Source organism: Neophocaena asiaeorientalis, unplaced genomic scaffold (assembly GCF_003031525.2).
Source record: "Neophocaena asiaeorientalis asiaeorientalis breed wild unplaced genomic scaffold, Neophocaena_asiaeorientalis_V1.1 scaffold240, whole genome shotgun sequence".
Taxonomy (NCBI): Eukaryota; Metazoa; Chordata; class Mammalia; order Artiodactyla; family Phocoenidae; genus Neophocaena; species Neophocaena asiaeorientalis.
In genome coordinates, this window is record NW_020185331.1 from 6,514,909 (window position 1) to 6,533,535 (window position 18,627).

General features: G+C 35.8%; 1 protein-coding gene across 2 annotated transcripts in view; it reads left to right on the forward strand.

Moving 5' to 3' along the window:
* Nucleotides 1-18,627, forward strand: part of SLK (STE20 like kinase) — a 56,409-nt gene continuing 37,782 nt past the window's right edge. The window contains exons 1-2 of one of the 2 annotated variants that reach the window (XM_024734885.1): nt 1-237; nt 17,391-17,555. In XM_024734885.1, coding sequence (XP_024590653.1) covers nt 88-237; nt 17,391-17,555 — 315 coding nt within the window. In that variant the 5' untranslated portion in view covers nt 1-87. The remainder of the gene's footprint in view (nt 238-17,390; nt 17,556-18,627) is intronic. The other variant, XM_024734886.1, reaches the window with a different exon arrangement.

An 18,627-nucleotide genomic window follows, 5' to 3' on the forward strand; every position in this document is an offset into this window, starting at 1 on the left:
GCTTGCGCGGGAGAGCGGGAAGGAGAAACTTTGCCTCTTATTGTTGTTTTTACTTCTTAAGTGTAAGGAACTCTGTTGGAAGGAAGAATGTCCTTCTTCAATTTCCGTAAGATCTTCAAGTTGGGGAGCGAGAAGAAGAAGAAGCAGTACGAACATGTGAAGAGGGACCTAAACCCCGAGGAGTTTTGGGAAATTATAGGAGAATTGGGCGACGGAGCCTTTGGGAAAGTGTACAAGGTAAGAGGGAGAAACGGGAAGTTGCACTTGTGAGATCAAACAGCCCGTGGCCCGGAGTGGCACGAGGATTTCTCGCTCCCGCGTCCTGTTCCTGTCTCTTGGACCTTCTTCTGATTTCGTAAACGTACGTTGGAACTTTATTTAGGTTATCATCCAAGCAGTAGCTAAGAGGTAGGGTTTAAGGTTGAACAAAATGGGGCCTGGATGTAGTTTAAAGAGTGGTTGCCAAACGGAGGCAAGGTTTACCGTCTGCTCTGTTAAACGTTAAAGGAAATGAGAGTGTTCTTTAATTTAAAGGAGGGGTCTGGTTGTGGCCCTCAAGCATTTTCAAATCAGAAACTCATACTTTTCAGTGGATTTCTATTTGTGTACTAGCTGTTTGCATTCGTATATATACTTACACTAAAGCAGTTCCCTTTTGGGGTCCAGAGTATATATTTGGTTGTATCTATTGCTCATACATAACCAGTCTCTTGGGGATGAGAGCAAAGTGATTGCTACTTGCAGACTATTCTTGACTTGGTGGCTTGACAGCATACTGTAAAATGGAGTGGAATTTCTGATAGAAAATTTTTGGAAGAAAACCTGCATCTGGTATTAGTTTCTAAATATAATTATAATAAGCATTGACTAGAAGTCAATTTCAGGGCTTAAGAAATTTAAAAAAAACATGCACCTACATATATACACATATTTTTACATACAGATATTCATTTCAGTAGAAAGAGGTTTGCCGTTTCAATAGGAAGGCATGGGTTAACTGTTTACTGTCTTGTAAGGAGTATATGAATGATGTCATCGGAATATTTTAATCCTGAAGGGTGAGGATTTTATGAGACAGTTTAAGGGGAAGGACCCACAGGGTCGCCTAGAAGTGAAAATATAAGTAACTTAAGTTTATACAGGACTCCGCAGTTTTTAAAGTACTTTCCCATAATTTGGCCCCCATGAGAGTTCTGCGAGATCTGCAGGTCGGTAGTGTCTACATTTCATAGATGAGGACACTGAGACTCAAATTGTTCATATTCACACCAGTCACAGCCTAGATTTGATCTCAAGTCTTCTGACCCCATATTTACTGTTTTTTTTTTTTTTTTACTTTAATGTCTTGGGGTAGAAGTGATAGCATTTTCCCTTCTTTCTAAGCATCATCACACTGTCTGCCTTTGCCCTGCCTCTGATGCATCTCAAAGCCCCTCATTCTTAGTCTGAAATATCTACTCTTTTCTGTGTGCTTTCAAAACACATTGTTCACCTTGCTTACTATGGCACTTGTCACATGTTAATGTATTTATGTTTTTATGATAAGACTAGGGGCCAAAATTATATACATTTGGGTTAATTCTATTGCCTTAGCACATAGTGCATTTCTCTTTATATTTGTGGAAATGAAGGAATGTGTGTTACCTGCTTGTGAGCGCTATTGAAGCTACTATGTGCTGTGAAAGTTGACAAAGTAAACTTCAGTGCCTAATGTGGAGGGTAGACTATGGATTTCAACAAGAGCTTACAGTATAGAATGTATGGTAGACAGGGCTTTTAGTGCAGTGGGAAGATCACTCCTGGGAGTTAAGAATTGTGTTTTATTGCTGGTTGTCACAAACCAGCTTCGAGATCTTCGAGAAATTTAATGTCTTTGGACCTCTTTTTTCTGAGGTGGGAAATCATAGATTTCCCTGAATGTTTAGATTCTTTTACCCATTAATGTTCTGTGAGTATGCAGTTATCTAGGAAAGGCAAAAATAAATCCTCAAGGCATCTGGGATCTGGTAGTTAGAAGGCAGTAGGTGATTATGGGCAGTTTTCATGATATAAATGTTTTATTGAACAGAAACAGTGTAATATTAAGACACTGGCTCCAGAGTTGGACTATATCTTGGCTCCGTCAATAGCAGCCTGTGACCTTGGACAAGTTACTTAATCGTTCCATGTCTCATTTTTCTCATCAGTAAGACCTACTCCTTAGTGTGTGAGAATTAAAGGAGATAAGAAATGTAAGACACAAAAAAGGGCTCAGAAAATGGCAGAAAATTACTGTTGTTACATTTACAGCTTGGAAACAAAATATGGGATGGGACAGGAAAAGGGACCTACGAAGATAGTAAACCATTTTCTGGCACAGGCAGATTGTGTGGACATGCTAATGCTATGTGATTTAATTCTTTAATGACTCTGCAGAGTGAATGTATCTTCCTATAGTGGGACACCAATTGAAAAATTTTTGAAAAACAAGAGACTTACTCTATGTAGTTGAACACTATAAGATTGTGTCAAGGATAATTTTTGTGGGCTTGATATCTATTTTAGTGTGATACTTGAAGAGTGTGAGTTCTTTGCATCTTTTTCTTTTCATCTTTCATTTTTTTATGCTTTCAAGGAGTAAGCGCTGAGATTTTTTTAAAAAGAGAATTTTAAATTTAAACTTATCTTACCTGTTCTGCCTTTTGTGTAACCTTTTTTACTGTACAAGATTCTCTAGAAATTTTAAATTTATAAACTTCTGTGTAAGAGAAAAAACTTTGATAGCTTTTTTTACAATTGTATATATTAGTATGTAATAGAAAACTATTTCTAAAGTTGATTCCAACTGTCATTTGCTTATGGAAATTAGTAGCTGTTACAAAGGTTAAATTTCTAAATAGACAATCATTTTTCCGTCGTATTGTTGTATGCTCTCCACTCAGTCCTGCACTATACAACTCTGTAACAGTTACTTTCTTGCCTGAAAGATCTTCCCGATTTTAAATTTATTTTCTCTTTTTAATAGTATTATTTGACACATAAATGAAGATATGTAGTATCCCTCACAATTTTTTATGTTTGGATTTCTGTTGCTTTTAACAGAAAAAAAAAAAGAAGGAATGACATGAAATGATCTGTTGAATTGAAGCTGAACTATTGACTGTGTTGGATGAAACTGATTCTTTTTATGTCCCTGATGGGCATGCACCTTTTTAAAAAAAAGTAGTGAAATATATAATCTTTGTATTGAAAAGTACAAAACATAGATGTACGTTTAGCAAACAATAGTAAAGTGAACTCATATTAACAACCATCAGAGTAAAGGAATTCTGCCAGTACCCCAGAATCCTTCCCACCTCCTTTCTGAATTACTTCCTCTCTCCCCCTAAAGGAAACCACTATCCTATCTGTAAGTTTTTCATTTCTTTCCTTTCTTCATAATTTACTATCTAGGAGTGTATAACTAAACATGATAACTTTAGTTTTGTATGTATTGAGTGTATTTTATGTCTTGCCTCTTTTGAAATCAGCATTATGTTTGTGAGGTTTGTCTTTGTTATCGCTAAAGCGGTATGTAGTTAATTGTTGCATAGAATTCCAATATATGGTTACATCACCAATTATTTACCATTGTACTGTTAATGGATATATCAGTTGTTTCCAGTGTTTGGCTTTTATACACAGTACTGGTGCATATATGTATGAGTTTCACTAAGACTCAGGAGTAGAATTGCTGGGTTATAGGGTAGTGTATCTTTAATTTTACTAGATGATGCCATACTATACCAGTTTACACTCCCACCAGCAGCGTATGGTAATTTCCTTGCTCTGCATTCTCTCCAACATTTGATATTGTAAGAATTTTTAAGTTTTGACAATCTGATGTTATAGTTTTCCTTGTGCTTTTAATACATCTTTCTCTGACTGCTAATAAGTGATTCTTTCCATAGGTTTATTAGTAATTTGAATTTCTTCTTTTGTGTTCAAGTTTCTTGTTCATGTTCCTCTTGGATGTCTTTTTCTTGTTTATTTGTAGTGTATTCTGGATTTTAACCATTTGCTGGTTATGGTTATTGCAAATACATTTTCATTCTGTGCCTGTCTTTTCATTTTCTTTATGGTGTCTTTTTATGAACAGGAAGTTCTTGACTTTAATATACTCCAACTTTGTTTTTTCTGTTTCAGTTAATGCTTTCTTTATTGTATTTGAGAAATTCTTTCCTGGAGCATCCTTCCAGTTGTTGGATGGGATGCTGCCCGATTGATAAATCACCTAATAAAGCTAATTAGATCTTTGGAAAAGAAAAGAAAAGAAAGGCTTTCCTAACCTGAGATCATGGAGATAATCCTCTATTTTATCTTCTAAGAGCTTTATGATTTTGCCTTTAACATTTAGGTCTACAACCCTAAATGTTAGAATAGATTTTTGCAAATGGTATGATATAGGGGTCCAATTTCATTTTTTTATCCCATGGATACACAATTGTCCCAAGACTCATCACTGGGGGAAACTATTCTTCCACTGCTCTGCAGTGCTGTCTGCAACATGTGTCTGTTTCTAGTCTCTTCATTGATCTATGAGTCTATTCCTTTGTCAGTATCCTGCTGTCTTAATTAGGGAAGCATTGAAACAAATCTCAGCTAGAGAAAGACTTCCCCTTGTTCTTATTCAGCAGTGTCTAGTATATTCTTGGCCTTCAGTGCTTTCATGTACATTTTAGAATTAGCTTAATTGAGTTCCACAAAAAAACCTGTTGTGCCTTTTTGAAGGGGTTTAATTGAATTTATATTTAGATCAACTTTGGAAAAATTAACGTCTCCCTGATACTGAGTCTTCCTACCTATGCATATGTTTTATCTCTAGGTCTTTTTTTTAATATCTCTCAATAATGGCTTATAATTTTCCTCCCCAGAAGTCTTAGGAGCTCAAACTACTTCAAGAGTGTCTTAAATGCTTTGTTTTTCCTATTGGAATTTCTTCCTTGTTTTGGTTATGTACAGCCTTCAGTAGTCTTCTGAGAAAGGATGAATGGAAGGTTCGGTTTTTAAGACCAGGCTTGTCTGAATATGTCTGTATTATAATGTCATACTTGATGTATAGTTTGGTCATAGAATTCTAGGTCAAAAATACATTTTTGAACTAGCGTTGGTGAGGACAAAGAGCAATTGAGAAAATCCCCATCCCTTACTTATGGCCAGTCTTCCAAAGTGATTGTATGAATTTATACCCCCATAAGTAAGGGATGGGGATTTTCTCAGTTGCTCTTTGTCCTCACCAACACTTGCTATTGTTATTAATACTGTTATTAATATTTTATGTTAGCCATTCTGGTGAGTGTGAAGTGGTTTTATTTACATTTTCCTTATGACTAAAAAAATTGAGTCATGTGCCTATCGAATATTTGGGTATTTTCTTTTCTGTGAAATTTCCTGTTTGTTTGCCCATTTAAAAACATAGCTGTATTGAGATATAATTTATATAACTCAGAATTCACCTATTTTATGTTTATAACTTGATGAGTTTTAATAACTTTGCACAGTTGTGCAACCATCACTACAATCTAGCTTTAGAATCCTCTTTTGGCCACTTGAAGTTCCCTTGTGCCCATTTACAGTCAATTCCTGTTCCTGCAGGGGTTTTCTTTGTCTGATTACTAATGAGGTTGAGTTCCTTTTTATATACTTATTGGCCATTTTGATTTCTTCTTCTCTGAAGTGCTTGTTAAAGTCTTTTGAGTTCTTTTTCTTTTTCTCATTGATTTATGGGAGTCTGTATATTCCGGAAACTAACCCTCTCAAGTTATATATGATGCACATTATTTTCTCTTGCTTTGTAGTTTGTCTTTTCTTTCTCTTTATGATATCCTTCTTTTGTATAGACATTTCAGATTTTAATGTAGTTCAATTTATTAACTTTTTGTCTTAAAATTTCCTTACCCAGGGTGATGAAGATGTCCTCCTGTGTTATGTTCTTAAAGTTTTATGGTGTTGCCTTCTTCCTATACATTAGGTCTGTAATTAAACTGATGTTGGTTTTTGTCTATAGTGTGAAGTAGGGGTCCAGTTTCATTTTTTCTGTGTAGATACCCAGTTGTCTCAACACAATTGACCGAAAAGACCACCCTTTCCGTATTGCTTTGCAATGCCTCCATCATATGTCAAATGTCCATATACACATGGTATATTTCTATGAATTTCCTATTTCTTTAGGATAAATTCCTAGAAATAGAATTGTTAGGGCAAAATACATGATCATTTATTAATGTTTACTGTGAAATTACTCTAGAAAGGTTTATAAATTTATTTTTAAATTAATTTTTAATTATATTGTAAGATGTTATGGGAAAACCTGAATGAACTTTTTGGCCAATCCAATACAAATAATTAAAGAAGTTCTATTTATTGGGAAAATTAACTTATTAGAGATTAAAGTTAGTTTCTTTGACCGTTACTCTAATTATTGTTCCTGCTCTTCTCTCCATAAATGTAACTATTATCATCGGTTTCTTTTTCTGTTTGTTTTGTTTTTGGGGGTTTTTTTTGGCCGTGCTGCTTGGCTTGCGGGATGTCAGTTCTCTGATCAGGAATTGAACCCAGGCCACAGCAGTGAAAACGCTGCATCCTGTCCTCTGGACCACCAGGGAACTCCCCATCATCAGTTTCATGTATATGTTTCTAGATATTTTTCTGTGTACTTACGTGTATATATACATGGGTTATACCTATTTAAACAACCCAACAGTGGTCTATTTCTGTGCCTTTGTTCCTTGATCTTTTTCAATGTTAGTTTTTATCCTTTTAAAAAAGTTTTACTTTTATTTACTTTTTCAGTAGACAAAAAGAGTATCTGTTTATTTCATTTTCCATTTCTCTCATTTTTAAAGAGATTGCCATTTAAAAATTAATTGAATTATTCATATTCTAATAGAGTTGTTTTCTTGTTGATTTGAAAGTACTTTTTATGTACTATGAAAATGAGCACTTTATAATAATGATGCAGTTATTTTAGTTACTTTAGTTTATGCTGCTTTTTTGATATAAAGACATATAATGTTCTTTATTCTACAAAATCTGTCTGTGTGTTACTTTGCTTTTTTTTCCTTCACTTTCATGCTTAGAAAAGCCTTCCCTACCCAGAAATTAGATAAATATTTATCTATATTTTCTTCTAAACTTCTTAATAGTTCAGTTATGAAGAATTTTAATTTTAATTGACAATTAAAATTTTAATTTTAATTGACATGACACTCTATTCTACCCTAAAAAAAATATATATTTTCTCTATTTCTAGAAATGTAAATACTATTATTTTGAAAATATAGCAAAGTATAAAGAAGAATATATAAAAATAATTCTACCTTTTAGATAACCTGTTAATTTAAAAGAACTCAAGGGTATACTCATGTGGTTAGAAACTTGAACAGTACAAAAAATGATAAAATTGAAAAATGAAAGCCATCCCCGCCAGTCTTTCTTCCTGAGTTTAACCACTATAATAGTATCTGTGTATCTTTTCAGGTAAAATTTTATGCCTGTATGAGCATATATACAAATGCTTGTTTGTAAAACTGAAAATATATCGACACATGCACGTTAGTATATACCGGTGAACTTAACTGCCTATCAAATTGATAGCATAATCATACTGGAAAAGTGCTTCAAATGATGTTTTAAATTAATTAATTTATTTTTGGCTGCATTGGGTCTTCGTTGCAATACGCGGGCTTCTCATTATGGTGGCTTATCTTGTTGTGGAGCACGGGCTCTAGGTGCGTGGGCTTCGGTAGTTGTGGCACGCAGGCTCAATAGTTGTGGCTCATGGGCTCTAGAGTGCAGGCTCAGTAGTTGTGGTACCTGGGCTTAGTTGCTCTGTGGCATGTGGGATTTTCCCGGACGAGGGCTCGAACCCGTGTCCCCTGCATTGGCAGGCGGATTATTAACCACTGCGCCACCAGGGAAGTCCCAAATGATTTTTGAATAGAGTGCTCTGACTCGTGGGATATATTTAAAGGATAAAAAGAACAGCAAAGAATGCTTGAACTTTATTAAATAGGTTTGTTACTAGTAGTGATAACTAATCTTATAATTCTGAAAATACTTTATATGTACTATAGGATAGAGCAAATTAATTAATATAGTGCTGTTTTAGAAACTAGGGTTGTAACTCAGAGAAAGGGGTTATAAGCTTGAAATGTAAGGAAGAACCCTATGACGTTGATTTTTGAACTGGAGGTTTTAGTTGGAACTCGTGATAACACATGCACTCATGCCCCCCAACACACACACACACACACACACACACACACACAATACATATTATACATATTCCTGTTTTCCACTGAAAAGGCCTAGAAGTAATGATAACTAGTACTCCTAGCTCTTGGTTTCTAAATACCATTTCCCACTAAAAGGAACCAGGGCTCGTTGAAAAGTCTGATCCAGGTCTGGGCTAGAGAAGTACAAAAGTGATAAAAATTGAAAAGTAAAAGCCTCCCCACTACTCGTTTTTTACCAAAGGAGCCTGGATATCTTGGACCAGAAAGCAAAGATATGCTCAAAAATTAATGGGGACATGCCCAAAGAATACCGGTTAGTTTTGAGCAACAAAAATATCAACAAAATAGTAGCCTAATAGAGGAATGCTAGTTAGTTAATATGTAAAGATTGATAAAATTAGAAAAACCACTATTTTGCAACCACAGTATAATAATTCAGGCAAAAATTATTGATGGATGCTAAAAAAATCATTGTGTGGAAGGCTGTGGAGGAACATGGTTTCACCCCGTAAGTATCATAAGTAAGTATCACCCAGTAAATGTACCTTTTTGGCAGAGAGAGCTGATGGATACCATCTTAATCAAGTGATCAAACCTGACGTTAATCAACAGTAACAGGAGGAACTGTATTTTCTGATATAATTCAGTGGGAACTGTATAATCACCTAATGTAGTATTTTTGTTAAAGATATTTAACCTGAATCTGTTAATGAGGAAACAATCAGACAAATCCATGGTTTGAACTTTTAAAAATGTAAGCAATAAAGGAGTTTTTTAGATATTTGAGAAATTTGAATATGGAGTATATATTAGATATTGTATCAAAGTTAAATTCTTTGGGTATGTTAATTATATTGTGGTTATGTGTGAAGTGCAGCTTACTTTGCAAGTGGCATAGTGAAAAAGAAATGCATGTATGTGTGTGTTAGTATATACATATTTATGCACATACACACATATCTTTTACATATATATGTAAAAGATATGTGTGTGGATCTTGTGTGTGTGTATGTGAGCGTGAGAAAAGCAAATATAACAAAATGTTAATTGGTGACTCTGGGTGAGGGGTGTATGGGTGTTCACTGTTCACTCAACTTCTCTGTAGGTTTGACTTTTTCAAAATAAAAAAGTAAGGGGTCGTATTTTAAAATACTCTTCTACACATTGCTTTATTTCACTTAACAGTTCTCCTTTTCACATTTTTTCCCTCCCTCTATATAGTCATCATTTTTCTCTTTCTCTTTTTCTATGAAAGGAGAAAGAAAGTCTCCTTTCAGAGTACGCAACTACTTCTGTACTATTACTAAAGTTCTAGTGTTTATTAAATACCACATTATGTTTTGTACTCAATACCACATGAAGTCCAAATTCCTAGCATGTATACATTTATGTTTTAAAAGAGGTAACTGAAACTTTGGATTGCAAAAATAGCTTTAACGTGCTGGCTCTTCTTTTGTCCTTCTTTGTAAAGATCTTAGTATTTGTGTGGAATAACTTGCCTTGAGAGCAGCATGTTCTGGCCCTTTTATAATTTAACGTTGAGAATAGTTGTGTGGCAATGACCTTCCTTACCATTTAAAAACCTTTTTTCTTCTCAAATTAATGTCCAGAAGTAGTACATCTTTGTCATATTTTTAAATATTTTTTTGAAATTGTCTTTTCGTGTTCTTACTTTTTCATCTTTTCAACTACGCAGCCTATGCAAATTTCCACAGCTTATCTTTCACACAATTGTCAATAATGTTTCAGTTTATTCAGGCTGCTCCGAGTCAGCAAGTCCTTGAAATAAGTGGGAAAACTGTGTGATCTGAGAATTGGTAAAACATTTTGGAAACTGCAGATTTAGCCAACATTAACTTATTACTGACATTTTGCTGTTGGTATCTTGACCGGCAGTAACTCAGTTTTCAATAAATAACCAGAACAATATAAATAAAATAGTGTTTGGGAATATAAAGAGACTATAGAGTATATTCCTTTCTCTTTTGCAGAATTCAGGAAATGACATGAAAATTCTTTTTTAAAAAATTTTTATTTATTTATTTATTTGGCGATGCCAAGAGGCATGTGGGATCTTAGTTCCCCAGCCAGGGATGAACTCATGGTCCCTGCAGTGGAAGCACAGAGCCCTAACCACTGGACTGCCAGGAAATTCCCCGAAAAATGCTTTTTTAAAAAGGATTTCTGTAATATTTTCCAGATGGGAAGAGTATAGTTGATCCTCATTATTTGCGGATTCTGTATTTGTGAATTTGTCTACTTGCTAAAATCTGTTTGTAGTCCCCAAGTCTATACATGCATTACTTTCACAGTCATTTGTGTACGTGTGCAAAGCTATGTAAAATGTGAGTCCCTAGACCCACACATTACATGCTGAGATTGAACTAGGTGATGCTACGTCTTCTTGTCTCAGCTCTCATACAGAGATTTCCAAAGGATGGAGACAGTAGAGAGCAATGTAGTGAAGTGCAAGAAGCTCCTGCTTTGGGACGAGTTGGATGGGGTTTGAATCCCAGCTCTGGCACCTGTTAATTGGGGCAGCCACCTAACATTTCTGAACCTCATTTTCTCTTTTGTAAAACAAAGAAAATAGAATCTACCAGGATGAGTTGTTTTTGAGATTGAAGATTATAATCTATATGAGGAGGAGTGTGTGTGTGTATTTCTTTTAGGAGCAGTGGTTCAGTATTCACTAATTCAGGATTTGTAGTGACCTATATAGAACATAACTAGCACAAATAATGGAAAGCAACTGTATATCTTTGCCAAGTGATGTTGAGTAGTTTTATTCTCATTTGATATTCATACTCATTCCTAGCAAAATCTTATCAGGGCTCTGAGAAGATCACCAGAATTAGCATATAATGTAAAACAGGTAGCAACAATAGCTAAACAATCTAAAACTATCTGCTTTCTCTAGTGCTATTCTTTTTTTTTTCCCCTCACTTAACTGCTCTTTGGAACTTTGAATGTTTATTAACCAATAGTTATTTTTAATTTTTTTAACTTTTTATTTTATGTTGGAGTATAGCTGATTAACAATGTTGTGATAGTTTCAGGTGCACAGCAAAGGGACTCAGCTATACATATACATGCATCTCTTCTCCCCCAGACTCCCCTCCCATCCAGGCTGCCACATAACATTGAGCAGAGTTCTCTGTGCTATACAGTAGGTCCTTGTTGGTTATCTATTTTATTTCTTTATTTTTAAATGCATAGATCTTTTTAAAAGTTTTATTTATTTTATTTTTGTCTGTGTTGGGTCTTTGTTGCTGTGCACAGGCTTTTCTCTAGTCGCAGAGAGCGGGGGCTACTCTCTGTTGCGGTGCACAGGCTTCGCATTGCAGCGGCTTCTCTCGTTGCTGAGCATGGGCTCTGGAGCGCAGGCTCAGTAGTTGTAGCGCACGGGCTTAGTTGCTCTGTGGCATGTGGGATCTTCCCGGACCAGGGCTCGAACCCATGTCCCCTGCATTGGCAGGCGGATTCTTAACCACTGCGCCACCAGGGAAGCCCCAAGAATAGCTCAGTCTGCCTTTAAGGGGCTTGTTGAAAGCCAACTAACAGCTGGAGGTGCCGGGGAATGAACCTGGGGCCTGGTACATGCGTGTACATGTTGATCCCAAACTCCGTGACTATCCCTTCCCCCCATCCTTCCCAGTATGAGTTTGTTTCTGTTTTGTAAATAAGTTCATTTGTATCATTTCTTTTTAGATTCTGCATAACCAAATATTTAATACTACTCTGTGTCTTAGTTCTCCCATCTGTAATCCTCATTTGTTTTAGAAGGATTATGCCACTTATTAAATTCGTGTCTTTCAGCTCCAGACACCCCCTTCTATAGCTCTACTTTGTGATGCTGTTCTAAGATTTTGCCAATCACATTTCTGACTTGCCAGCTGCTCACTTTTAGGTTTCAGATGTATGGAGCACTAGAGGGAGGCTGCAAGGAGGAGGAGGAAGAAAGAACCTACACCTTTCTCTTTGTTTCCTGTGGGCTCCCTTGTCTGCTTTCCTGTTACTTTGACCATCATCCTAGTGGAAATTCTTCACTCCAGCAACAGTAGTCCTGAATTCAGTTTGTAGTTTTTCCAACACTCACAGAGCCAGCCTCATCACAGCCCTTACTAACACCAGCTCCAGTTGGCTAGTCCCCTCTTCTTCAAAAGGTACCCTAGCCCCACAAGATCCTCTTCCAAGTTCAGAGCCGCCAGCAACAGCTGAGCAGAGCAGCACTCTCTCCTCAGGGAGCTCAGTTTCAGCTCTGCAGAATCTTTCCTCCAGGTTTCTGAGTTTTAGTTATTCCAGTCTCTTTCCTTGGCTCCTGTGATTCGTGAAGATAAAAACATAGTGATTTTTAAGTGATCACGACTGATCTCTGAAAACTGTTTATGTATTGAAGTTATGTCTCCTTTAAATTAATATCTGAGTATTTATTTCATTCTTGTTTTTATTAACATTTGTTTAGTTATAATTACATCTTTATGTGAAGAATTTTCATGCTTTAGGTGGTAGATGAGACTTTTTTAAAAAAAAATAAATTTATTTATTTATTCATTTTTGGCTGCATTGGGTCTTCGTTGCTGTGCATGGGCTTTCTCTAGTTGCGGCGAGCGGGGGCTACTCTTCGTTGAAGTGTGCGGGCTTCTCATTGCTGTGGCTTCTCTCGTTGCAGAGCACGGGCTCTAGGCGCCAGGCTTCAGTAGTTGTGGCTCGTGGGCTCAGTAGTTGTGCCTCGTGGGCTCTAGAGCGCGGGCTCAGTAGTTGTGGCACACGGGCTTAGTTGCTCTGTGGCATATGGGATCTTCCTGGACCAGGGCTCGAACCCATGTCCCCTGCACTGGAAGGCGGATTCTTAACCACTGAGCCACCAGGGAAGTCCCAAGACTGTTTCTTTTTAACACTTTATTTGCATTATGTTTGTTGATAGTTTTACACACTTAACAACGTTTATTTCAGTTTTGATTTTTAGAGTTCTCTGGAATCAGATCCTGATGAGTAATCAAGTTATTTTCAAACAATAATGTAAGAAGCACTATATTTTCTAATGTAAATTTTATTTATTATTTATATTAAACCAAATGGTATTATTGTTGGTTTAATTAGTATACCCAGGGCAATGGAATAATGAAATTTGTTACTACAGAGAACTTCAGAGATTATCTAGTATTAATTATTTTTCACCTTTCATGCCATTCTATTCGCAAGTAAAATACACATCTTTAAAATCTTCTAGGACATTGGTAGAGGCATGCAGAAGCAGGATGACTTTTAACTTTACTCACAATATCCTTGGTCTCTTGCCAGGGCTTGTATTTTATAGTGTTCCTCTTTAAGAACAGTTCCTCTGTACTCTTTCTTCCCAAAGTGTTAAGTTAAAATGGTGACAGAAGGGCTTATTTCTCACTGGCTTATTTCCTGACTTGGGGGAGGGCGAGTTCTATTTATTATTTTTTCAGCTGTAGTATCTTTCTTAGGGAGATAAACGTAATGTCATATTTTACCAGTTATGATAGACTTTTTTTTTTTTGCGGTACACAGGCCTCTCACTGTTGTGGCCTCTCCCGTTGCGGAGCACAGGCTCCGGACGCGCAGGCTCAGCGGTCATGGCTCACGGGCCCAGCCGCTCCACGGCATGTGGGATCTTCCCGGACTGGGGCATGAACCCGCGTCCCCTGCATCGGCAGGCGGACCCTCAACCACTGCGCCACCAGGGAAGCCCAGACTTTTAACTTTTAAACATCTCTCAAATTGGGATATGTCCCAATTTATTGATTGACGCCTTAGTATTGTTCGCCAGATGGCAGTTGTGATGTATCTGTCATTGCCTATGCTTTGTGAACGTAGTTGTATCTCTGGTGTCATACAGTTGCAACCCCTTGATGTTTCAATCAATAAACCATTTAAGAACGTTTTGAAGAAAGAATGTGAGTCCTGGTTGTCATCTGAAAACTTCATTTAGCACCTGTGGTAAGATCAAGAAAGTATCAGCATTATAATTGCAAAATGGGAGACAGTGGCTTCAAAGAAAATTTTGGAGACAGTAGAGGGGCACTTTTTAAAGAAATGCTGCATCACCAAAGCTTTTCATGGCTAGAGAATGATATTGTGTGGAAAAACACAGACATTAGATAATTCTGAGTGAAAAAGTGACTCAGGAGTTAAATGTGAAGAAGTGTTTAATTTTTCATGTATGCACAAGGGTAATATACGCTAACAATTTTTGTCTATATTTATCCAGAAGAGCTCTTAAAAAGGAATAATGTGAAAATTCTAAATAATAAAGTGCCTGGCAGTTTTTCTTCCTTAGTGGAGCATAAGATAATGGCACATCTTAAAAGGCTTCGTAGGTTAGCATATTATTCTAGAGTGGTAGTTATGACTAATAAAGTTATCTTTTTATCCATACATATTCTGTGAACCCTAAACATTAGGGTTACTTTGTTAGTAATTAGTATTCATTTTTACCTCTACCTAAGGAAGTAAAATGTAGCAAAATCTAATTAGGAGAATTCCCATATATAGGCTAATACGTGGTTTGTTTATTCTTTCTACCTAAGGAAGTAAAATGTAGCAAAATCTACTTAGGAGAATTCCTATATATAGGCTGATACCTGGTTTGTTTATTCTTTCATCATCATCTCAAAGGTTAGATAATAGATCCCTAAGAAATATCCCATAGACTGATTTTTTTATATCTTATTGCCTCTGTAAAAATAATACATGTCCATTTAAAAATGTAAACAATATGAAAAATATAGAAAAAGTCAAAAGCACGTGAAACTCTGCCATCCCCACTGATGATGTCTTTCCAGATATTTCTTATGTAGTTATCCCTGTGTGAAAATGGATGTGTAGTTTTTGTAAAACTGCATACCTTTTGTGTTTAGTAAGTTACTTTTTTTCCATTCAGTGATATGTTGTGGCTTTTGTCCCATCTTAAGAAATATTAATTGGTTAGTCAAATAATTTTAATGGTTGCATAATTTTCCATTGTAGAAGCATACTGAATGATTTAAGTAGGTTCCCGTTAATGGACATTTAGGCTGATTAAGTTTTCTTTATTGTAAACAGTGCTTTGATGAATATTTTGTGCATGCATTTTTTTTGTAAAATTATCTCCTTATAAATTATTAAAAGTGGGATTTGGACATTTATTTGTTTATTAAAACACTTATTACTAGCTTTTGAAAGTTTGCTATTTTTTCTTTTAAGGTGATAGATTTACTGAAGTGATGGTAACATATATAATATTGAAATGTCTTTTAAAAACCCATTAGTATTTTAAGATTTGATTCCTAACTTAAAAAAAATGATCTTGGCTTCTACTACATATTTGGAAACCTTTCATTTCTAATAAATGGAGGTGAGAAGTTATTCAATTAAAATGGAAAAGTTAAAGTACTAAAAACAATGAAAAATAATTAAACTGATGGAAGTATAGGGAAACTGGAAAGGGTAATGATTGAAGTAAAGAAAGGGCTTTGGAAACAACCAGGATTTGAATCCTGATTCAGCCTCTTACTAGCTCTACATGACCTCGGGGAAGCCTTTTAATGTCTCTAAATTTATTTATCCTCCTTAAAAGTAGGGATGCTAATATATCATGGGCTCATTTTGAGGATTAAATAATAATAGTAATAATTCCAGATAAGATGTTTGAATCTTTTTTACTATGTGTGGCAGGCGTTGTATTAAATGTTTATATGTATTCTTTTCACTTGGCAAATATTTATTAATTCTCACAAACTCGTGAGATATAAGTATGTTTTATTGATGAGGAAGCTAAAACTAAAAAAGGGAGTTTGTAAGTTGCCCAAGCAACATAGTTAACAAGTGGCAGAATCAGAATTTGAGCCCTACCAGTCTGACCCGGTAGAGCCTGCAATTTGAAATTCTATCATATGTGTATATAAAGCACTTAGCACAGTGAAAAGCATGCATCAGTTAATATGTATGTTTAGGCTATCTTTAAAAAATAAGTATGTCAAGAGAATGAGAAGACAAGCCACTTGGAGAAAATGTTGGCAAAAGATATATCTGATAAAAGACCGTTATTCAAAATATATTAAGAATTCTTAAACCTCAACAATTAGAAAACCTACAGTCTGATTAAAAAATGGCCAGAAGATTTGGACACGTCACTGAAGAAGATATTCAGATGGCCAATAAGCATATGAAAAGATGCTCAGTATCATATGCCATTAGGGCGTTGCAAGTTAAAACAGGGAGACACCACTACACACTTATTAGAATGACAAAAATTTATACCAACAGCACCAAATGTTGGCAGGGGTGTGGAGCAGCAGGAACTCTCATTCATTGCTGTTGGGAATGCAAAATAGTATAGGCGCTTTAGAAGACAGTTTGGCAGTATCTTGCAAAACTACACATACTCTTACCATATGATCCAGTAATTCTGCTCCTTGGTACTTACTCAAAGGGGTTGAAAACTTAATGTCCACACAAAAACCTGCACACAGATGTTTATAGCAGCCTTATTCACGATTGATAAAACCTGGAAACAACCAAGATGTCTTCAATAGGTGAATGGATAAACAAACTGGCACATCTATATAATTGACTATTATTCAGTGCTAAAACGAAATTAGGTATCAAACCATGAGAAGACATGGAGGAATCTTAAATGCTTGTTACTAAGTGAAAGAAGCCAATCTGAAAAGGCTACATACTGTATGAAAAACAAAACTATGGAGACAGTAAAAAGATCAGTGGAGGGGTTAGGAAGAGGGCAGGATGAATAGGCAGCGCATAGAGATTTTTAGGGCAGTGAAACTATTGTGTATGATATTATAATGGTGGATACATATCGTACATTTGTCCAGACCCGCAGAGCACATACCAGGAGTTAATCCTAATGTAAACAGTGGACTTTTGGTAATAATGATGTGTCAATATAGGTTCATTAGTTGTAACAAATGTACCACTGTGGTGCAGAATGTTGATAGTGGGGGAGGCCGTGCATGTGTAGGGAGGAGAGTACATGGGAACTCTGTGTACTTTCTGCTCAGATTTGCTGGGAGCCTAAAACTGCTCTAAAAAATAAAGTTTATTAAAAAAAAATTTAAAAAGCAAGTATGAGTTATAAGCATGAACTTCTGATACTTTTGTTTTTAGGCCCAGAATAAAGAGACCAATGTTTTAGCTGCTGCAAAGGTGATTGACACCAAATCTGAAGAAGAACTTGAAGATTACATGGTTGAAATTGATATATTAGCATCTTGTGATCACCCTAATATAGTCAAGCTTCTAGATGCCTTCTATTATGAGAACAATCTTTGGGTAAGTGTTTTCTGTTAATCTATAGGAATAACCAAAATGAGTTAATTGTCCTAAAGAGGTTTATAAGTTTTGTAGGCCTGTTTTATGTACTACCTCTTCTTTTTAGTCACTTATGCTACTTGAATGAGAATTGACCTGCTGATGAGAGGGGTCATTAACAACATAATTATCCTTAGCTTCAACAGATTTTTTTTTTTTTTTTTTTGCGGTACATGGGCCTGTCACTGTTGTGGCCTCTCCTGTAGCGGAGCACAGGCTCCGGACGCGCAGGCCCAGCGGCCATGGCCCACGGGCCCAGCCGCTCCGCGGCATGTGGGATCCTCCTGGACCGGGGCACGAACCTGTGTCCCCTGCATCAGCAGGCGGACTCTCAACCACTGCGCCACCAGGGAAGCCCCTTCAGCATATGTTTTGATGTGTATTTCAGATTGTACTGTATTTCATGATTGTTTGGCATTGGCCTCAAATGTAGAAACTTCGTTAAGAATATTAAATTTCCTAAATAATGAAATTAGATGCCTTTCTTGTTTTTAATTAATTTTTTTTCCCAGTTGGAACTTCTTTCTTTCTTTGAAGTCTTTTTTTTCCAGCACTTTTAAAATTTTATTTTTTCTAATTGAAGTATAGTTGATTTACAATGTTGTTAGTTTGAAGTGTCTTGTTTAAATTTAAGTGTCTGGATTTAAATTTAAGCATTTACTTAAAATGTTTTAGAGTTTCTTTTGTTTTCTTTGCAGTTGTTTATAATTTCTTATACTAAACTTTTGATAAATCATGTAATAAATTATAAAATGCTTACTAGAAATGTTAAATATTGGGTTTGCCAAAAAGTTCATTCAGGTTTTTCCTTACGGAAACTTTTTGGCCAACCCAACATTTATCTTATATATTATCAAGCCCAACTTTAGTGCATGATGTAGTGGCCAAGTCTGTATGTAAAAATTTTATTCATTTTTAGGAAATATTAGGCATAAATAAATACATAAGTAAAGTGTTAATATTTAGTATAATAACCAGTCAGTCACTTGCTCTGCACTGATACTAATTTAATCAAGAGGACTTTTTGAAATGG